Source organism: Coturnix japonica, chromosome 7 (assembly GCF_001577835.2).
Source record: "Coturnix japonica isolate 7356 chromosome 7, Coturnix japonica 2.1, whole genome shotgun sequence".
NCBI classification, from domain to species: domain Eukaryota; kingdom Metazoa; phylum Chordata; class Aves; order Galliformes; family Phasianidae; genus Coturnix; species Coturnix japonica.
In genome coordinates, this window is record NC_029522.1 from 25,704,767 (window position 1) to 25,729,064 (window position 24,298).

Here is a 24,298-nt window from a genome sequence, read left to right on the forward strand (position 1 = left end):
CCAGACTTGGAGGAGAGTGTTAACATTCACTATTGGAGCATGCTGTGCTCTACTAAAAGCTTGTACAAATGAGAATGTGTTTTGGGGATCTCAGGAGTGATAGCAGGGAATGTGCATAGAGATGCAAAGCAGATGGAACATGCGCTGTTGCTGCACTTAGTACATGGAGGTCAGCAAAAGAGCACCTGATCTGCATATAGTGGGGCAGAAAGCTACACTGTTCACCATGTAAGAAGTGGACTCTTGTGGAGTTTTCTAAATTTGACAATTCTTTCATTCAAGAATGAATATAAACCAACATTTTTTGTGCTATTTCTCTGTTATTAGTATTGCTCAATTAATTACTCTCAGCTAAGAACAGAGGTAAGCAGAGAACTTTCATTGAGTTACTTACGATTTACAAGTTTGGATGGCAATATTGGGTTGCACTTCTCAGGAGATGCAATGTTCTCTTCATCTGTTACATACTCAAAGTTGATAATAAACATCATTGCTACTCCCTCTTGATTTTTCACTGGAATTATGTGAGTATTGCAGATGAAGGTAGACCCTGCACAAGGAAGGTTAAAAAATATATATATTAATCAAAGGGATTTTCATTATTTTTAAATCCAGTTACGCTAACAGATATTGAAGATATTTCCTTGAATTTAACAGTTGAACATCAAGCTCACTATATTTTAACAACATGCATTCTCACAATAAGAGATATATATTTCGATAATTTATTTGATTATTACATCTTCTGAAAGATCTCTTTTTTAAAAAATGTTTGATTTTTGTTTTATATTCACTGGAAGTAGCTATACAGACAAACTTGTGATGCAGAGGCATTTTGTACCAAAGGTAGCAATCCAAACACCATTCCAACAAGAACACTTGAAGAAAGCAGAACCCTATTCTTCTAAATGTCATACATTCTTTGAGCTGTTGGTTCTATTACAACAGGATGAATCAGTCATCAAATATTTATGGATGTAAATATATCACTATTCTTATTTTAGCTCTCATTCCATTGGGGGTTGTAGAACGTTGCTTAGGTTTGTGTTTAAAAACTATATTTGTTATCTGTCTGATCTTAGAGAGTTCTGTATTCCCTCACAAGAAAAACTTCTGAATGTAGTAATTTTTACTAATTCTTTGGAATATTTAGTTGAAATATTATACTCAAGTTGAAGCATGGAGAGGAAGTACTTTTGTTTGCGTAAATATGGAGCACACCCTACTTACATTGAAATGAAATGGTGCAACTTCATAACACCTCTATTTCTCAGAGTATTACTTCTCAAATATCTAATTAAAAAATGCTTTGTGTTAAATCTTCTAATGTAGCATTTGAAAGAATATTCATTTGCTGATGTCATTAGATTTATTTAATTCCCCTTTAAACTGAGTATAGCATTTCCAAAAACAATGTGATTGCTATAAGCAATACAATGATGAGCTAAATGCTTTGTGCAAACACAACTGTGAGATAATGTCTTGTCCAGATAACTGGGGACTGGCTTAGTGTACATCGTTTGCAATTTACCCTTACAAATGCAGTATAGTTTGATAGGCAGTATAGTTTGACAAAAACAGATTCCTGATCTTGGTTACACTTTTTCTCTATTGATGAGAGAAATTAAAGGTTTAAATCATAGCAAAGATTAGACTCTGGTTTGTCATATTTAGTATGGCATGTATGGCAGTTCAGGCTATGTATAATATTGATGTGCTGGCCTTTCAAGTTTTGCAGCTGCGCCTTCAATCCATTTAATAAAACAGTTAAGCTGTGGCACTTGCCTCAGTTTCCATGGTAACAAGCTCAATGACTTTAGTAAACAGAAAATAGGCAATTTAAGACTGTTCCATTAGAGCTAAAAATAGAAGTGCTTCAGGCCAAGCATTGCAACATAGACTGGTTAAACAGAGGGTCTGGAGAGAATTTAAAGTAATCCTTGCGTTTTCTCCCAATTAATAAAAATACACATTGAGATTAAGCAGTCAAAATTGTATTTATCAGTAATTTGGAAAGATAAGCTAAGTTGCATAAAAAAAAATAAATAGATAAAATCGTGGTACAGCTTGTGATTTGACATGTGATTTTTATAAATTGAGCAGATATCCCCCAGCCTGACACCTCTGCCTCAAACAAAGAAAGAATTGGAGGTAGTACCAGACTGAGGAGCATTTGGATTTGAAAAGCAGTGAACAGCTCTGGGTGAAATGTTGATTAGGTTTTGCAAATGAGCTACACACCTCTTTGAAAGCTTTCCTGCCTTTTGAAGACAGTAATACTTTACCATCTGAAATGCTTCCCATAGTGCTGAGTAAAGACAGTATCTATCTTTTATATAGAAAATTCAGTATTTAGAAGCTTCTCTTGTACTGGACCTAGGGATTTGCATCTGTGAACGGACACAAAGCTGTTTAACAGTCCATGATGTAAGAACATGCTCCAGTGATCCCAGAGTTAAAATTGAAGCTGCACATAGAAGTATTTGGGGCATGTACAATGGGAACAATCCGTTCAGCACTGTTTTCATAGGCTGTTACATATGTCAAAGGATCTCTGAGAGATGAGGTACTGTGGCATTCAGGTAATTGTCCTCATGCTTCAAAAGTGCCATGCTTTGTATTGCCAGAACCCTTGAAAATCTGTTATGGTTCTGCTGGATGGCTCTACCACTCTTGCTCTGCATGAGTGTGACAGTTGCTAAGCGCAGTTCACCATCAAAGAATTTGGACTCCCCCACTTCAGTGTGAATTTAAGGACTGACTTAATTGTGGCTGAGAGCAGTTCCAATGTATTTTGGAACCAACCTTGGCTCTCTGTGCCAAAGCATTTGTGACTTCTCAGTTATTTTTTTTTGTTCCTAGAGCTCCTCTGGACAACTGATTAAGTCTATGGAAAGAAAGATTTTGAGTATGTTCTCTGTGTGCGCACGTATATTTCTGGATGAGCTGTCCTCATGTTAGCATTTGCGAGGCTTATGATAATTTTATGCTGCTGTAGTGTACATGTAGTCCAATGTAGATACTAGCCATACAATCCATAGTGAGTTCTGTTTATTTAAAATTGAAGGTGAGAAGGAATAAATCAAAGCAGAAAAAGAGAGAGCCAGCAACAACTTGTCTGCTAGGAACAACAACTAAAAAAAAAAGACAGAAGTTAAAGGCAGAGATGCTGGCCGTGTTTCCAGATCTAAATGGTCCTGTTGTCTGTTTGAATAAAGATCTGAAAGAAACATATAGGTGAATCTTCCATCAATCTTGTACGAATTCTGCTATGTGGCAATTTTATGATAGGGACAAATGACAGAAGCTGGATACTCTTTAAATTGTTATTAAATAATTACCTTGATTATTTTGGAAATAAGTACTCTCCACATCCCAACAGTATGATCTAACATGCTTTGATCAAAATAAATGCTCATATCATCTTCTCTCAGAGGTGGAAACTTTAAACAGATGAATTACAAATATACAGTCTATTACTTACAGTTTAATTTAAGATATTAAACTATCAACTATAGTAGAAATGCAACTAAGTATACCCAGCAATAAATAGTTTACTAAGCTTAGTCTTAATTTTAGTGGCATTTTAATGAAGAGGAACTCAAGAGAGTCTGTGTAGTTCCATTTTTATTAGTAATTAAGTTGAATATTTTTTCATAGTTGCATTTTTTTTTACTACTTTGCTATTATTAGAGTTTGATCACTGTAACAGTAAGTAGAAACTCAACAATTTTATTCAAGAAAAACAAGCAAGAAAAAAATACAACACAGAGTACAGGTGGTACTTTACTTTTAATTTGAACTGGTAGGACTGAAGCATAAAAAATAGTGTTGTATCCAAAACTGCATAAAAATGAATAAAGAAACTAAATGTAATGTAGAGGATCTCTAGATTCCATTTTCACAATTGAATTTGTTGGTATCAGTCCTGTGTTATTAAAATGTGTCTGGCATATTTCCATGCAGAACTCTGGGTAATGGGCTGTACATTCCTATTTATCTTTTACCTATATCTTATGATGTGTCTTTATGTCACCATTTTCCAGTTCCATCTGATGGAAATTGAACTACTTGTGTGGCAAGAATGGGGAATTCACAGCTTCCCATTAAATGTACTGCAGATGTATCTGTATGCCTGACTCTTTAAAAAGATTTATAGCAGAAGAAAACTAAAAATAGATGGCAGGTTGAAATATATTACACTTCAGTTGAATAGCTATTTTTAAGAGGGATGGGCAGAGATGAGGAAGAGTATATTTGGCTGATATTTATGAGTGAGATTTCAGCAATTAAACAGGAACTATTTCCTTTGACATATCACTCCCCTCTCCATATTGAATAGGTGCTATCACTGAAATGGTTGCTGATGCTAAGATTTGATTGAAGTTCTGACATAGGTTTTGTAATATATGAAATTACAGCGTTTAAAGATGTGGGAATAATTTTTAAACTCACAAACCAAGAAAAGTTACCCTCTGGAGAATGTGGACAAGTTCACTGTTGGAGCGTGCTACGTAAATATCTAATCTTCTCTCCCTGTAATTGCATTTATACTGGAATTCCAGAGCTAGATAAATACAATTCCACTCCTTGCTCCAGCATTCCTTTCATTTCTTCATTGGTACAATTGTTGCTAACCTTCTATGCTTACCCTAGTATAGCTGTGATCATTAACTGTAATACTAAATGCATTTTATATGGAGATACTATTTCCTAGTGCTTTGTTATACAAGCACATATTAACATGTACAGAAGACACAGAATAATGTTTGCCATGGAAATAAAAAATAAACTAACATAAATGTTTTATGCTCAAAAGTAGGAACCGTCCCCCCACCCCCCGAAAAAAAAAAACAAAGAGCCCAGAGTGAAACATTCTGAAAACTATTTTTAGAAGGACTAAAGACTTATGTAAGTTCCACAGCTGATGCAGAAAATGCAATATAGGCTGTTTTCTTTCTACCTATTTCACCTCAAAGCTACATTTGAGTTTTGCCAGGGGGCATATCTGTGGAGCACAGGCTGAATGAAGGCAGTCTTAAATGCTCTCTCAAACTGATATTTCTTGGAGATAAAGACTGTAGTACACATGATGGGGTGAAAGCTGGGTCTGAAATTGCTTTTTGAATGAGTTCTTACTAATATTTTTTTACAAAGCTGGTGTGTTAGTTGGAGTAATTTAGCCCCTAAATTTTGCCTAGGACATTTATTACACATGCTTTTTCTTCCAGAAGAACACAGCAAGTATTGCTGCTTTTGAAAAGCAGTGTCTCTGATTTGTTAATGGGAATGTTGTTCTATATGCAATTATTTTTCCTGATTCCATGGAAATGAGTGCACCACTCACAATACTTGATTAGATGCTTAGCAGTTAGGCGTGGAAGGTCTGGGCATATTGCACTGAGGGCTACATCTCTGGATACATTAATCATTGTCTGTAAGTGCTTTGCAAGCTGTACTTTGAATATCCAGAGAGGATTATATTGTTGTTTGTGTTTTATATATTACAGACTGTATGAACCATAAAAGGTTGGAAAAGAACTTCAAGATGAACAAATCTAACCATCAAGCTCACCTACTGAGTCACTAAATCACTTACCTTGGGGTCATGTACAAGCATCAATTAAATATTTCGAGGGAACTCTACCACTTCCCTTAGCAGCCTGTCCCAATGGGTAGCTGCCCTGCCTGTGAAGAAATTCTTCCTAATATCCAATCTAAACCTCCCCTGGTGCAACTTGAGACCATTTCCTTGCATCCTATCACTTGTCACCTGAGAAAAGAGACCAACACCCTCCTTGCTGCAACCTCTTTTATGGTTTTCCTTTTGTTTTCTTTGGATAAACGATTGATTTTTTTGTACACTTGCAGCACAGCTGTGGTGATTTTAGGATATAGTACACTTGATGAATTTCATCACTGGTCTTTTTCATGAGGAAAATTACAAGCAATAGAGCACTGTTTTAGAAAGTGAAAAACTGAAATGTATGACTTGGACTTTTCAAAATGAAATATTTGATGTTTTTTAAAGACAATATTTAATAATAATGCTTTTTTTTTTTTTTTTTTTTTTTTTTCCTGTAGTGCAAAAAAAAATATTCCCTTGAGAGAAAATTGTTTTTAATTGTTCATTTAACTGGAAACATAAAAGATAATGGGTTCAGGGTTAATGGTGTACAGAAAATCCATTTTTTTTTTTGCTAAGCTGAATGATACTTGTGAGATGTGGACATATTAAAATTTCTTGTCTAGAGTTTTATGACTGTCAACAAGAATGATGAATATCCAATGTCACTGGACATTGATCAGTACCTCTTGATCATGATCAGTGATTAAATGACAGCTTAATTTCTGACGTTGAAGGAGTAGATGAAAATTCTGTAACAACAGCTCAAGGAGCATAATTTATCTACACTCCAAAAATGAATTTGTTATACTATGTTTTCAGTTGTCAACATTCATTTACATAGCACTTTAACTCACAGTTTAAGTCATTTTCATTCATTCTTCAAGACGAGTCTATACAGGTAATTTTTAATTAGGAAAGGTCATAGTGGTCGGGATTACTTTAATTAGAACTACGTGTAATTAAAGTAGTTTTGAAAACAACTGTTTCATTGTGAAAATTAGCTACTTCGACTTCCTTCATTCATGTTTTCAGTGGGCTTATTTAAAGCATAGCGCTCAACAAACAGACAGATGTTTAGCTCAAGGTGAAAACCAATGGTAGGGCACGTTTTCTTTCATGCTTTTGTGACAAAATAAAGAACAGCAGCTTTAACACATGTTTACAAGCATCATGCGATGATTTTAGGGTACATATATTTTAAATATAAGTCATTAACAAAATACAGCTGGGTGACAAAAAGTGATCCTAGTTTCTTATTTTGTAGCTAGTTTGGTAAGAGTTAGCATTTATTCAATTGTGTGTGCTAAAATTGAAAATGTATTTTTTTCTTTCTTTTCTTTCTCTCTATTTTTCTTCTTTCCCCTCCCCCCCCCTTTCTCTAGCTATTCTTTTCTAAACCCTCATTAAAAGCATGATCCTCTGGGCATTCAACTGAGAAATGTCTTATTATGTTCATGAGAAAAGGGAGCTCGGGTCTGTTGAATATTGTCCATCTTGCAGAAAAAGTGCAGATTAAGACATTTTTTTGTGAAAGTAACCTCATTTATTTCCCCAAATTAAACTGTATAAACTATTTTAAGAACTAATTGAAAAACCTTACAAAGCAGAATGGGGAAAATAAATAAATAAATAAAAGCCAGAGCTCAGTTTGATTAATTTCATTCGTCTCAGGCATTTGAGTGTGCCATGAAGTAGTGATCCAGCTTCTGTTTCACCCCCACTGAGTCATTCCAAGGATATTATTTTTTTTCTTTGTTTTGTTTGTGTAATGTAATTATTAATAGAGATAAAAAAGAAGACATGAAACAGTCAATGTACAAGTGGTACAAAGGGTGACATAGAAAAACAGAAATCAACATCAGGTCTCCTGAGGCAAAAGAGAAATAACTCTTATTACTGCAGGCTTTCACAAATGGAATGTGCATCCAGCTCCATTGGCCGAGTGTAAGGAGTAGCATTCTATAAATACAGATGCGTTTCTCACAAAATAAGAGATTCTTGTGATAATTATGTCTTAGTAACAAAGTGGATGATCTAGAAATCCTTGGAGTAGGAAAACCAGTCATGAAAAGTGATGGCAGTAGTCATGCTACTGGAATTGTAAAACGGTGGGATGTAACCTCAGGGTAAAGGGAGCAGCTAAAAGTGATTTGCTAGTCAAAGGCGTGATCTGGTATTCTGGAGTTCTTGATAACAGAAAATAATGGAATTTTGAATTCATATTAATAAAAATGGTGGGAGCTCTATGCACTGGAGGTTTCATGCTCCTGAAATATTTAAAATAAAAAGACAAAAATTGTTTTCTAATGGAAAGGCACCATACTGAGCATGGTGTACTTTTAACTTAGGTTCTCATTAGAATTGATAAATATGAATAACTTACTGGACCAGAAGTTCATGACTGCCTTAAGGGTTTTCATGACCTGACTGCAATCAATGCAGACTAACAAAGAACACATGGTAAAATGTTGGTTCTTCTAAATGGGTAGTTTTCTGTGATTGAGAAAACTGTAGGTGGAAATAATTGAGAGGAGAAATCAGATAAAATGTGAATGAATGTCTGGAATTCTTAATGAAGATGTTATTTAACAAAACAGTAGCGATGCAAACATGCAGAAAATCTTAGCTACAACTCCATTTGGTTTCAGTGCAAAAGTGAAGGTAGCAAATAGCAAATAAGCTATGTAGTTAACAGATAACAGACAGTAAATACGCATCTGTGGAGACTGATATATTTTATACAAAACACTGACAGAGGAATGTGACAACATAAGAGCAAGTCTAAGGAAAGGAAGCAGGTATCTTAAGTAGGTTAAGCAAAAGATAAATCCAATAATAGTGAAAGCCCATTACAATCTCAATAGCAACAGTTGCTGTAAAATTATTAATGATTATGCGCGGATAATTTTGCAGTAAGGAGACAAATCCCTTAAGAAAATATTTATTTATTTATTTATTTTTCAGAAGAGTCAGAATAGTTCTCTATAATGGAGTTTTCTCTTTCCATTTTTACTATGAATTGCATCAATTCTTTGCTAGATCCAAAACGCCAGCAAAGTCATCTGACTTCGTTCTAGGTGTCAGTTGAGCATTCTACAACTGTAACCTCTTAACATATCTTGCTGGGCAAAGTTCCAGGAGTTTAGAATAATAGTGATACTGTGCCAGCCTTCAAAAGAGGGTTATAGTGATTGGAATGATGTATGGCAGTGAGCCTGACACCAGTTCTAAGAAAAATAATGAAATGTGATGTTAGATTAATGCAATGAAAAATACTTGATAGGAATATGAAGTCACTTAGTATGGTAATATAGACATTATTAATGGACAAGAAATTCGATTTTATGATTATATTCTTTTTACAGAATAGCAACCAAATACCCATCACAGACATGTGCTTTCTGTATTGTATTTTACTGATTGCTGCATAATATAATAATTAAATAATAGCATTAAACTTATTAAAAAAGCTTTTTACCTGGTTTATAAATTGACAGGTAGATTCCAAAAAGTCATTAGTGGAAAAGCAGTACTAGAGTTTCTAGTAAATGTTCCCACAAATGTCCATAGTGGTATTCATGTGCTTTGAAAATATTGTGAGAAAAAATAAAATCACTTCTCTAAAATATGTGAAATAAGTGAATGTGAAGTAGCTGACAGCATGGTAATGAGGTAAAACAGAAGAATTATATTATTCTGTAAGTGAAATACTAAATGCAAACAAAAACATTCTAAAATGATAAATTTATTAGCGCAGTTATAGAACCAGAGCACATAGGCCCAAACTGATAAAAGGTAGCTATGTCCTAGAATGCAATTTCACAGTAGAAATTTCAGGATAATGTGAAAGAATGGCCCACATAAACACATGTAAGGAAAATTTGACTTCTTACTCTATATGTAGCACTGGGGAATAAAACTGGAATATTGAACACATTTTCAGGCATTTGAATTCTTAAAGAACATTGAAAAATTGAAGAGGACATAAACAAAGCAGAGGAACTGTATGTTTCAGAAATTTCTTTTGGTGTCAATCTTAAAGTCATAAGGCTTTGTTACTTTATAAAAAGTAGTTTGAGGAGTGACTTACATTATTACTATCAATTGTTTCATGGAAAGTGTACAAGAATACCAAGGAGGTGTCCAGTCTAGCAGAAAGAACCTAAATGTCTGGAAGCTGAAAGCAGATAATTCAAGCTGTAGCCCTTAGAATGAACCATCAGAACCATCTCTCCATGTTTTTAGATCAAGCTGAAAGAAACAGACAAGTTGTTTTGGGCACAACCTTTATGCTATTTATCTTCATAAATTTTTATTTCTTTTTTTTCTTCCAAACATCTGAGTTCAACAGGAATTCAGTGCTTCCTGCCCCAGGTTTGCTGTGGATACACATTGCCCTGTAAACAAAGATGCTGGCTCTCCCCTATCCTTGGGAACAGTTTCATGTACTCTATCTAGTCAGCTGCTAGATCCATTATCCGGTCAGATTCCTATGGTCTTCCTTTAATAATGGGGTAGGATCTCATTTCAGCAGCAGACTTTGGCCCATTCTTGCATTTATGGCAGTGTAACAGTGAATGAAATTCACAAGGCATGACTCCTAACCTTCTCTCTCTGCTGATGGACACAGCAGTAGAAGGCTGTAGGATATACATTGGCAATGGTCTTCAGGGCAAGTTTTGTGGAGAGGTTGCTCTTCCATTCTCATTCCCATCACGAATGGACAGTGGTTACAAACTCTGACCCTTCCAGTAATGGATGCTGGAGGATGCATTTGGCTATCTGGGCAGCAATCACTGCTCAAATAGCTGTTTCCTGTCTTCCTGTTGGGAAGAGTCAAGGACCAGATGGTGATGCAGGGTCAAAGCACTGCCAGTGCAAAATCAGTATCACTAACTAGATCTCCCCCCCAAATAATTCTTGTTTATTGGTCAGAATAACATATGCCTTGTGAAATGTTAAAACCTTACCTTGTAATCATTCTGTTAGAAAAAAAAAAACCCTCTCTTTATCTACTAACAATTCTACCTGATTAACTAAGAGCATAACTGTTACCCAACATTGAATTGGAATTTATTCTTTATTTTTGAATGTAAAGCCAGCTTAACATCCCCTTAACCTTCACAGAAAGCTCATGTTCTTAGGTTGGAATCATGCCCTTAGTATCCATACTTGATGGCTTCACATGATGTACTGACTACCCATATGTGTGTCCATCTGTTAGATTGGCATGGTGCCCTCCCACAAGTCACTGGACAATTGCCCTAGGACATAGCTGAGGACTGAATGCTTACTTAATACTTCATGTGGCTTCCTGCCTGCGTTTATGTGTGTGTGTACTGTAACCCTGCTGTTTGCAGTGGACAAGAAAGAAAATGCTTGCCCAGTTCACTTCAGGCGATAAATTTAAAGGCAGTGAAGAATATCTTTGGGTAGGTTTCTGGTTTTTTTTTTTTTTTCCTTTTTCATTTTTTGGTGCTAGAAAAATGGTAAGCAACTCCATGGAGTGAGGGAGTGAGATTTCTAAGTTGAGCATCTAAATCTAAAGCATTTAATAGCAAAACATTGCTATTTGTTGGGAAGAAGTGCAAATATTAGGGGGGTGGAAATAAAGTCAATACTGAATAATACTAATGAGGCAAACCACTTACAAACACCAGAATAAAATTTTTATGTGCTAAAGTCCAAATGGAGGAGGACAGGAAAGATATCACACCTTGTAAAAGGCTGTGTGTGGATGGACTTCATGTAGTGTTTTGTTTTATTTTGTCAGCTTTGTTTTCCAGGTGATCACAATTGTTGCCAAAATAGGTAAATAAAATTGTGATTTCTAAAACAAAATCACTTAAAGAACAGTTAAAACTTTTTGCAAATGGACATTCTGAAATATATTTCCTAATGTTTCCTGGAAGACTAAATTCTTGTTGCTCAGAGAGAGATTGTGCTCTGGCTCTTGGAAGCTCTGGCATTTCATCCCATCCATGAACTTTTTGCAGAAAACTTAATACTTAGTGAACTAGGTTCTGATTTTAAGGCCTTATTTGACATCTTGGATTTCAATTTCCTGTAAAAGTCCATACATTTTTCTTGAGTATCTGTTTAAAATGCATTACAATAACCCATTTGAGACATTACCTGCTTCAGGCATAGTACAAAATGGAATTCATAATACAAAATAATGCAGTGTTCACAGCCACAGCCCACTCTGTCATACCACATGTTCACTAAGCTGGTTAAGACAGCTTTCATTATTTAGGTATCTATATGGGAAATGAACTCTGCTCATAATCTGCTTGTAATGGCCTGAGCTGCAATGAAACTCTGGCTAATAATCAAGAATAAAAAGGGTTGATGCTAAGTCATCACATATCCAGTCTTGAAAATATCCTTTAGCAGAATCCTGTCAAATATGTCAAAGTGTGTTTCTCTCATAATAGTCTATTTGCTGCAGTCAGTCCTTGTTGATTTTGAAACTTAATAACTCTAGGCATTGATTATCATTCAGCTTTCTAAATTGATGACCCTCAGCAACTGAGTAACACGTATCTTATTAGTGTTACCCAAATGTCTCATTTTAGATTTGTTGTGAGAAAAATGGAAGTGTGATTTATATGTAGATAGTAGATTCATGTAAATTGGTACTTGGAAATTTGAAGCACATTGATGTCTTAGCTGTGCAGTTTCTTGAATTTGTACGTTCAGAAAATACGTATAGCACACATGCATGTAGGCAGAAGCACGTGTGTTCTGTACATGAAATGCTATCATCAATGTTCATCATAAAACCAAATTGTTTACAATATTATCAACCTTTAATTATTTATCTTTAATTTTTAAATTGGCCATTTTATACCAAATCTCTAATTTTAATGGGAGTACTTGGTAGAATCTGACAGCTGCTTAGGAAAACTAGACCAATGGGCATTTCTGGTAACAGAGTGGAGATGAAACCTGACTTGTGCAGAGTTATGCATTTCTCTGCGGACTACAGAACCTTTTAAGGAAAACTGGTCCCTTTAGGGAATAGTTGAATACCCTATATGGCTTCTCCAATAATTAATTCATGATATGCTGGACTGATATAGAAGATTAAAAACTAATAGTGGAATAACAAGAAGAGCTGTAAGTGCAAAGTGTGACATTCAGAACTTTGTTGCTTCATTACAGCAGTAAATATGATAGATGGGAAAATGAATGATCACACTAAAACTCTGCTTTATGTACTTAAATGTCTGAGATACTATTATTTTTTTTGTGGAAGACTTTATAGACTGACAGATTTTATATGATGATAGAGTTAACTTTATTTCAGGAAATGAAAATGTGAAAATTGTATTTTACTTAAGTTGTTTCTGATGCCCATGCCATAAATATAAAAATACTCCATTTACTGAACTATTTTATTTATTTTGTTTTAATAGAATGTGCATTTTCTATGGAGTACAACTGCAACAGTCCATTGCAAGCTCATCCTTTTCAATTGCTGTAGTTAAATCTGTGGTAATCTCCTTTGCAAGTATCGCATAGAACATGTTATAAATACAACAAGAAGGGCAAAACATATTGTGCAGTAAAGGTCAAAATGAAAAAGCCCACAAACAGTATAATGAAGCCCATTGGCTGGGATTCAGTTATACAATTATGTAGATGACAGTTTTTTAGTCTGTGTGAAGTCCCATTGACTTAAGTGTCCTGGCAAACATTATCAGTACTGTGAACATTGTGTGTTACTTTATTTATCTTTATATTGTTTGGATATTGTAGTTATAATAGTATGCTTTATGTTCATATTTGAAATGACAGTAGAACTGAAATATTTACTAATCCCCCACTGCGTAAAGAAATTAAGTAAGTGTTGGAATAAATGTTTTGGAAAAAATTCCATCCATGCAAGTGTGTGATTTGATAGCAAGTCTCCTGCCCTGGTGTTTATTCTACTTTAATAAAAAAACTACTTAGTGGCCCTCTCCCCTTAGGTGCCTTCTACTTGTATTACAGATTGACTTTGGGAGAGGCAGGGAATGGTAGCTGAAAGGTATTCTTTTGTTGCAGCAAAGCAATCCTTTGAGGCACAGAGCTATGTCTACCTCAGATTTCATTGTCATGTTAAGCAGCTTAGTACCTGAACTGCAGCATACAGCTCTGTATTCTAGCTCACACTATTTTCTTATCTGTACAGGAGATTTCATATATCCCTGAAAATCTGGGTAGAAGGAAACTGTAGTGCTGTTACCTTAGAAGCAGATCCATCTCGGTGCCCCTGGGCAAGGAGATATCAAAACAAGTCTGCTACTCTCTATGGTGCAGAAAATTGAATTCATTTCAAGGTCTTTTGAAATGAATCTAAATGTCCATGAGATAAAGTTGATATTCTTTTCACTAACACTGATCTTGAATGAATTGCTCTTAATGTGCACAAATGTGAGAGATGGTTTTGGATCTACACAGTGCATTTTCAAAACCAATTTCATGTTTGCTTATTATCTCACTATTGTGATTCTTAATTAAGCTAAGGTCTAGTTGAAAAAGTGTAACAGAAGTAGTGTGGGACATTTTCAGCTAATGTCAAATTTCCATAGGGTAGAATTTTTTACTTTTTCTTGGAAAGACAATGAAATGAAAGTGAATATGTTATTTTATATTATTATTATTTTTGTCCATGACAACTTAATCTTTCAAATGGGAAATATTAAAATGTCTCAATTTTAGATTTGAGTTGTAATTTATAGTACGCTATCCTTTTCTTTTCTGGATTCTCCAGGCACGCTGCATCTCCTGTGATAGCTTATAAGTGAGTAAATCTTAGGATTGGCAAAGTACTGTAAAAATGTTTCAAAACAAAACTTCCAATAGCTAAAAAAATGAAAATAATCCCATCTACGTTAATGGTACGTGAAACTAAACGTTTACTTTTATTTCTTCTTGGTGGGAAAACACTGGATTGAAATTTCTTTGTCAGCAGTCAAAATAGTCAATTAAATTTCTCACATCCAAAACATTTTAAATTGGATTGTATTTGCTCCTGTTTCAGTGATACACTGTGCTTTTGTGCATCTGTCAGGTTTATATCTGAAACTAGCTGCAAAATGCTAGTTGTAATAGATTGTATCTGTACTGTGTAGTCCTAAATAACATATCCAAATTCATGTGCCTCACTTAGAGAAAAAGTTTCTGTGAGAGTGAAAATAGTCTGATTGTAAAAAGGCTCAGGTTGTCCTCTGTTATTGGGCAACTGGAGACAGAAGGACACTCTAATGCTGCATGACTCTAGAATGAGTGTATATCCTTTGGAAGGAACAAATGGTTTTCACTTCTATGAGTACACTTTGCCTATTTACTTCTAAAGTTGTGTGATATTATTGTTCCTGTATTCAGGCTTGTTGTGACTTCTGTGCCAGTCTTCTGCTGATACTGCAGTAGACTTCTGAAGTTCTCTCTCAACCCTGTGTAGCCTTTTGGCATCCAAGGAAAGCGGAGGCTAAACCTCACTGAACTATAACTGGCAAGGGTACTAAAGGGGAGAATGGAAGCAGAAAATAATCTAACATGAGAAAATAAGCAGGAACAGTTTGTGTTCTGCAAGCCAGCAGTTTTCAGTCTCAAAGTAAAATCTAGCAATCATTCCAGATTGGGATGTCTCTCAAAGTCAGTGTGAAAGAAAGGAAATTCACCTCTACTCTGCCAAAATTTATTGCCTAAAACTGTGTAAACATTAACCAGGATTAAAGTGTGTCTGAAAAATAAGAATGTAAGTCAATACGCGTCCAACTAGGAGTCCATCCAGGATTCACATTAGCATATTATCAATTATTATTCTTTCTATGCTGGAATTTTCTGTTGTAAATTAATATTACTTTAATGAAGCATTTTGTAGCTTCATTTTTTTCCTTGTTTAAAAAAATAAAAACAGCAAATAACCCCACTAGGGAAGTATATGAGGGCCGGTACAGTAGATCGTAGCATTATCTTCATGGCTATTCCTTTCTAAAGAATCAAAAAAGGATATATTTACCCTTAAGGTTTTCTTGAAGCTGTCAGAAAACATGTAGTAAAATCCTTACTCAAACAGATGCTGATGTTCATTTGTTGTTAAATACTGTTTAAAAATAGTAATTTTCCTGTTAAATGGCAATTTTTTAATTGTCAGAACATTATGCTGTGTATAAATGTTCTGTTCTGATTGTTTATCTTAAGTCTTTAATTGCCTCATGCCAGATTTTCCTTTTTCCTTTCTCTTCTAGAGACCAAAATAAGACTATTAGTGGGATATTCTCTCAGTTATAACAATAGAAATTGTAAGTAAAATTCACGTGTCTACTGAGGTTTGGCATGAGATGGCTATGAGTTTTGAATTACTTTAATACCCACATAAAGCAGTATGAAGGCAAAGTTCATTCAAACAATAGAGATTGTGTAGATGGATCCTCTTGCACAAGTCTAGCAAAGTGCTGGCTAGCTCAAGGGGTCTACTTTTGCCTCTGCAGAGTTATCACTCACCTGGTAATGACACACCAGAGAACATGGTCATTTTTGCAGTTGAATTGGTTCTTATAGCAGAAATCTTGCAAAATCTGCTTAGATTTGTGATGTGAAATCAAAATTTTACTCCAGTCATCAAACACTGTTCTAGCATCCCTGCCCATGGTAGAAGGGGGTTTGGATCTACATGATCTTTAAGATCCCTTGCAAACCATTCTGTGATTCCACAATTTTTCTGTGAAGCATTTAAATAGCTGTCATGGTTTCATGATTTTTGGTTACTAGCATTCCACATCATAACATCATGTAGTGCACTAGGAGTTCAAGTGATAATGTTCCAGTTCTGGGTACCTGTTCGGAAAAGAAGAGGAACTACATTCCCCATGGGACTTTGCAGCCAGGGAGGAGATATAACTCCTGGCAAGGTCACCTGATTGCTCTCTTTGCTCTTCTCCTTCACCTCTCCTTGCTGTTGCCTGTCCTGACTGTGCTAATCACTCAGTAATACTGCAAGACCTACAACTTTCAGATACTCTCTCATTATATTTGATTTATTAGCTTTGATTCTAATTATATTGTATTATAGTGTGTTATCTTGCATTCTGATACCATATTTAGTAAAATTAGTTTCTTTTTCCTCAGATTGTTGCCGCTGTTTCTAATTATTTTGGGGTCCCCTGTTTCTCTTTTTTGGAGGCACGGATTTTGCAAAATCCCTCTACCCCACTCATCACGGAACAGGGCTGAACCAGCCTGCAAACCATTGACAATAACTCTCATAATAACTCGAGAATTATTATGTAAAATAATATAATTCTGAATATAATTCAGTTCAGGAAGAATTGTCTATAACTAAACCCTGTCCTGTTCAGGAAAATATCTCTTAGTTAGCATGTAGTCCTGCTTCAGGAAATGCATTGTGGTAGGTGTTGAGCAATTAGCTGTTGCAGAAAATGCCTGTCTGGGAGTGGCATGGAAACAGCAACTTAACCCCTGGCACAAAGAGGATGCTTTCCTTGATGGTAGTGAGCTGTCTGAATTTATTTTACCCACTAAGCTTTGCAATAGTGATGGGAAGCATAATGAGTTAGCTTTGTTTAGAGGATTTTAAGCTGTGGTTGATTGGCAGGGTCTTCAGTGACGCAACTTTTACTCAATAAAGCTAAATTTCCATCTGTTGCCCTCAGATGGAAGATGCTAGTTTTAACAAGCTATGTCATTTGTTGACTTTAATGATGGATAGGTGCAAAGCTCAGTTCATGTCACCCTCTTGGTCTTGTTACAATTTAGAGTGTGTACTTTCTTGTCCACCGTAAGTGCTATATGAAGTGCTAGCCTATGCCAAGCTTTTCCTAAGACTGGAGTCCTACTGATGTCAGTGACATAGATGCAGAACTTAAAGCTGCCATTGAATTCTTCCTGTAGTGCCTTACTAAGAAAGGAGGCCTTGAGCTGCAGAAGCCCGTGAGTACCTTAGGCTCACAAATAGATATTGATATGCAAGGAAACCTATTTTTATTTTTACCTTCCTGACTAATGTGCTGGGATGGGAGTGTGTATTTATGCCTTGTAAATACAACATAAATAAAATCTGAAACCAAAGTCAGAGGACAAAGAGCAATATTTGCTGCCCACAGTGTAAACTAAAGCTACACTGATCTTGTGAAAAAAATAGACTTTGTTTCCAGTTTTTCGACCTGAACTGTACTTGCAGAATGCACCTGCTGTTGAAAAGATACCATAAAGAATTGAGATTAGTAAACAAGTGACACAACCCAAAATCTAGTATTAGAAATATGTAAACTACAGAATCAGATGGTGTGTTGCCTGCACAGTCTAAATTAACAGCTCACTGATTTCTGTGGTATCCAGGGCAGTTACTTTGTATCTTTTGAATCATTTCTAACTTTAACGAAATACTAAAAGTATTAGATGAGGTAATTTTTATGCAAATAAGTAGTCAGGATTTTTTAATTTATCTAATTTTTTTTTACATTTAAATGAATATATATGAAATACTCTGCAGGGCGGAGAAATTAAGGTAGGAACATCATACTTTGCTAAAGGACTTTTATACTATATCCATCCAACTAATCCTAATCTGCCTCCTGGAACAAAGTTCAGCCTTTTTTTTTTTTTTTTTTTTTCCCCTTCACCCCTCTCTTCCCCCATTTGTTGCTGTCTATGTCTTCCACCCATGTGAAGAACCAGAATTTCTGCTTTACAGTTATAAACAAAGTGTTACTGTGGGAGCTCCAGCCCAATGTGTAGCCAGACTCTGTCCCAGTTTGCAGCTAGAATGCTTTGGACTCATATCATCTGATGTGAATTTCTTTTCACAAAGCAGAGCTCATTCTGGTTCCTTTAGAACTCTGTGGGTGTGAAGCTAAAATGTACCTACCCTTGGAATGGTTTAAGCGTGTACCTAATTTTGTGAGAGCTGGTATGGTAGTTAATGCAGGGAAGGACAAATTTACATTTTCATAGTAAACATTCAATTATATATAACTCCTTCTGGTGCCGAACTACTCAGATTTTTGTGCCTGCATTAGAGCAGAATACAGCGTGTCTGTGAATGTCATGGTGTAAAATAGAGTAATTGCTTGCATTTATTTTCTGAATCACACAGGAATGTTTTATATCATTCAGCACTGTTTAATATACCATTATTTATTATTTTTCCTCTGCAGCTCTCATCTGCCAGAAATGTTCAGCTTTATTCAGCACTTTTATACCCTCAAGAAACACAAGAATGCTGTTCTATGCAGTCAAGATACATTGAAAATTTCTCTCTTATATGGACAGATTGTCTCCTGAGGGTCAGTGTAGCATCTGTGCTTTCTGCCAATGTGAGAAAACTGGTCATGCTACTAAAGACCAACAATGGTGGCACAATCTATCTTGTCCTCCAACCTCTTCCATGCTATAGAACAAAGTCATTAAAAATATTTTGCAAGTCAGATAAACTAGTACATGTTCTCATCTGTTAGATGAAAAGGAGTTACATAGTTCCCCAGCTAGCAGACTAAGTCTTAAATCTTGACTGGAGAGAGAATTATAGAATAAAAATATATACTGGTCTTTCTCTCAGAAAAGTTAGAGACATGTCAGTAAATAAAGTATTGAGAAAACTAGTGAAAGTTCCTAACCTTACAAAACTCTACATATGCTGATACAGAGTATAAGATCGGAGCAAGAGATTTATAATTACATCCCTACTGACAGTATAGGTAATTTTGAAAGTTTAAATATAACACCTCAGTGAAAAGAGCTCACAATATACTGTCATGCCATGGGCAAATCTGCCATCTACTGCTGGCTCATGTCCAGCTTTTCATCCACTCCAAAGTCCTCCTTCACAGGGCTGCTCCTAAAGAGTTCTTCTCGTGGTCCATTCTTGTATCTGGGATTGCCCTGACCCAAGAACAACACCTTGCACTTGGCCTTGTTAACTTACTAGGTTCACCTGGGCCCACTTCTCAAGTGCTTTTTTAGGATCCTTGTTGCTGAACCTTTCCATGTCACCTGATCCAAAAACCAAGCAGAAATCCTCAGGTGAACAAAAAGCACATTTCATGTATTATGTTTCTTTCACCATGCACTAAGATACTCCAAATGTTTAGTTCTTCCTTTGGCTTTTATCAAAACGTACTGAACATAATTTTGGCTACTTTGTACCACTCTTTAAATAGATATTCCCATTCAGATAACCTTTTATGAACTTGTTTTCCCTTTGCAATTGAAATTGAATTGTTATCCAAAAAGAACTCTCTTTAGTCTACAAAGAGTCCATAACTGTTGTCAGAGCAATCCTTGGTGTCTGAAAGGTTGTTTCTTTCACATTTTCCCCTCTTTTCTTACTGCATGTCCAGTTTTTTTTGCCCTTTCTTAATTGTATTTTCCCTGCTGTGAATAGTACAGCTAGCTACCTAGAGTTTTCCTGAGCCTGAATATATTATCCCATTATCTACAGATAAGTAATGACCATTCAGTGTCTGGTAGTTAACTGGCAGAGTCATCTGACATTTTTCTGTTGTCTTAAATTCTTAAATATGCTGTGAATTAGTTTTTCCTTATTTGTTATACTGCTTGACCCTCTTCTAACATGTTGATCTTAAACAGTTGATATCCTGCCTGCATGAATTTCAGCTATGACGCAATATCGTTTTTAGCAGCTTCCACATATGAACAGCAGATGGTTTGAGCTGAATATATATAAGCATATGTGTCTGAATATTGCCATCCCTTAGTTCTGTTTAACCCCTCATCAGCTCTTTGCATTTGCCATTTGACAGTCTTTTTGGAAATGGGAAGGAATTCAGACTGTGAAAATGCCAATATTTCATCCTTTTTATACTAATGTTGTCATTTGGATTTTTTTTTTTTCCTATCACGTTATCTTTATAGCTCAAGATAATCTGCTGGACTGGTCAACAGAAATAAGTCTGTTTTCTTTCTAGCTGCTAACAGCTCCATATTTAACAGCAGACAGAGAAGGAAAACACAGTGTATGTGAATCAGTGTTTCTGCTACCAGACACAATTTTATTAATTTCTAGAATTCTGCCCAAATTCACGCCAGTGTTACAAATTCTTCTGCTTTATGAAATAACAAGTCTGCCATTTTTGTTGTTGATAAAGTAGCAATTCTGTAATTTTTCTCTCTTTTTTTTGTTGTCTTTTTACTTATATTTATAAAAGCGCTTATCAGAAGTTCATATGAAAATACTCCTGATATTACTTCATGCCTCAGGTAATTATGACTGTTTGCTTCTGACACTTTAAATAGCTTTTGTGAGCTAGATGGAGTGCTTAGCACAGAAATAAGAGTAAAAAAGCTTATCAGAAAGCTTGCAGCTGATCAGTTTTCTGTTGTGGCAGAGGAGTGAGGCCCGCCTAACTCAGATTCATTAGTTGAGGTGCTCCTTGGCAGCCATCCTTATGAAACGTGTGACTTGGTGCAGGCTCATTATAATTTACGATAGGTATGTCTCTTTAACTGCAGTAGAAACTCAAACATACACTAAAATAAAATAAAATATATTCTCTTAATTTAAAAGAAATCAAGTGTATGTTGAGCAAGAAAGAATGTCATAGTGTAACTTTGTTCTGCTTAACCTTAGCTTTGGTGCCCGAGTAGCTCTCACTCAGTGAGATGCTACTGAAGAGCTGCAGCCTGCATCTTATCACTGTGATTTGTCTCAGTGCTCAGAACTACTCTGTGCAGCAAAATGAGAAACCCCGTGGCTACAATTGCTATGTCAGCCAAAGATAAGGAGGTGCTAGGTTGGTGGGAAATTTTAACTGAAAAAATGATGATCGAAGGGGCCATTCATGATTGTGATGCAGAGAGAGATGTCAGTTTGAAAGACTGACATATACACAAACTGAAACTGTAAGGATTTTGTTTTTGTATGGTGTTATATGCCATTATGTTCCCACCATGCTATAGCCTAGATTTGGCTTTTTTCTTTTTTTAAAATCTATTTTTTAATTTTCAATTTATTTATTTATTTGTTTATTTATTTATTTATTTATCTATTTATTTCCATCCAGTGCCCTTTTTAGTTTCTTTAAAATATGTCTTAATCAGGTTTGCACCGTGAAACTCCAAGATCTCTTTTAGGTATACTGTTTGTCTCCATTGTAACATTCAGAAGTGAAGGGAAGATTCTAGATACAGACTGATGAAAGAAGGAAAAGGAGTCCAGGGGCAGTACAAATTGCAGCCATTCTGGAGCAGGCAGACAGGTGACAGTGAAAGGAGGAAGGAAACATGACTATACACAAGCCATTCCTGCACAGTGATAAAGTGGATAAAATCACTCATAAATGCATGTGGCTTTATGTGAAACAGGCATGCTGGGCTTTATGTAGAAGCTGTACAGGAGTGTTAGTTGAGAGATAGCACCAAATATTTGTTTGTTTGATTAAACCATTCTTTTTTCCCATGAGCATTTTTGCCTTGTAAGGGTGCTAAAACTTGAAAGCAGGTTTAATTGTGTAGGATAAAGGGATGAAAGAAAAATTCAGTGAAACAAGTCACAACAGTAGTGACTGTTCTTAGATAAAGCTCAGATTTACAGAGGTATTTAAGTAAATAGGCATTTAATGCTCACTGTAATTGTTTAGAGTTATATATCTAGAACACCCTTGCCTAGCCAGTATCACTGTGGGAAATTTAATTTCCATATCCTTTCAAATCAGATTGTAAAGCAGTTTTTCTCTGGTAGTAGATGGGTGCTTTTGGTCCCTGATGGGAATTTTTCTGCTTAGAAGGAAAATGAGTGTGCATAAAATGCAATAAAATCTGTTGTTAAAATGAAATGCAAGATAGACACAGCTTTTGAGGGATACTTTTCTTCATACAAAGAGTGAATTTTCCAGCTTTATCACTTTATTTATTTATTTTTTTTTTTTTTAATTTTTTCTTTTCCCCCAAATAAGACTACATTTCAAACTTTTGGAGTCCTGAATGGAATTTCTGTCCCTGACAATGACAAAAACGAAACCACGAAAGTGGTGTTACATACTGATTTGCTCAGGCTGGTGCTTCTCAGAATGTACATTACTCTTGCAGCAAATAAATAAGTACCACACGCTCTTTCCAGTGGGTAGTATAATTATTTACATCTAATTTAATGTAATTTAATAGGACAATTACTGTCATTATATATAAGCACTTCTTTAGAAATTGATAGCAGTTAATACAGTTTCTCATCTTTAGATTATTAACAGATTTTCCATAAATCAGGATTTTGTCTGCTTTACAGCATTGGCAATTTCAAAGTGCCATCTTTATCCCATTGAGCAGCAGTCTGAGGCAGTGGGACTGAAGACTCAAGTTTTGCAGAAGTTTTACATCAGCTTATGCCTATATTTCTGCAAAGAGAAGTAGTTGTACCCTCATTTGAACTACTAATTTTCACTCTGTGCAACTCCTATTGTGTGAACACATAAAATCATATATGGTTATATGAAACCACACTGAGCTAAAACTGAACTGTTTTTTGACCGTCTCATATTAATTCAGATCACCTTCTCTTTTTTGGATCACTATAGAGATACACATTAATTTGTTTAAGGGGTTAACACAGGCTAAAGAATGATCATTCAGAGCAGATGGACTCATTCTTTCAGCATCACTGTTAAGGAGTTTATCTTAAAGATTCATTTTCAGAAATAGTCCTCAATGCCTTATTACATAGATTATGCAGGATCAGTTCTCTTGCCAGCACTGAGCATTTCTTTAGCAATGCCAAACAATAGAAAGATCCAGTTCCAAATTTGCCTATGATATCACTACCTTTATTTTAATCACAACAGTACTATTTTTTTCCTACGCAGTATTTACAGGTGTCAGAAATATTCAGTTTAAAGCCTGAACACAACAGGCAATTATGAAGTTTTTATTTTCTAACAAAGCTATTTGCATTATTTATAATCCACTAACAGGAGAAATTATATATTTCAGATTCATTGTTGTTTTTACCTTTGGGATCTGAAATACATAAGGACAAACAAGTTATTCAGCAAAATTCTGTAGGGTTTATGCAGACCTGGTTGTAAAACAATGCTACTTATTGTAATATAATAAAGTTTTGAAACAAAACAGTTACTATAGACATAAAAACTGCTTCTATTCTGATGCTTTTCCACAATGATTGACTGTGATAGGTATAGATTGATTGAAATACATTACAGGACATGCATTATATATCAAGACTTTATAAATGATGAGAAACTGCTGTCAGGCAAGCAATTATAGTAGCTCATCATACTATGCTAATTACAAAATGTCTGGAAAATACCTTATCTACATTTATGAAGCTTCCTGCATTGATCAATAATGTAGATGTGACGGTGTAAAGAAGAGTGCTACTTACTAAAACTCAATTAAATGTGGGTCTAAATGGAACTGGAGAGCTATTCCCAAAGACAGAGTACTGGTAGTATACTAACTTGTGGAGTGAGTGGTGTTTAGTAGTGGATTTTGTGACCTTTGAATAACTTTTAGGCAAATAAATAAGTTTTGCTTACATCCTCTGGAATTAATAATAATAATAAAGTGATAAAAAAATTCCATCATAATGTGATGATAGTGATACTGAAATCTAGCAACTAACCTAAATTTTGGGTAAATTTTGAGTATTTTGTGTAAATATTGGTACATATAAATGCTACTATAGAC

The 24,298-nt window shown here is 35.3% G+C and overlaps 1 protein-coding gene across 1 annotated transcript in view; it reads right to left on the reverse strand.

Annotated features, from left to right (window-relative positions):
• KCNH7 (potassium voltage-gated channel subfamily H member 7) overlaps positions 1 to 24,298 on the reverse strand; it is a 187,511-nt gene that overhangs the window by 83,923 nt on the left and 79,290 nt on the right. Inside the window, exon 3 of the mRNA XM_015868998.2 lies at positions 395 to 550. Coding sequence (XP_015724484.1) covers positions 395 to 550 — 156 coding nt within the window. The remainder of the gene's footprint in view (positions 1 to 394; positions 551 to 24,298) is intronic.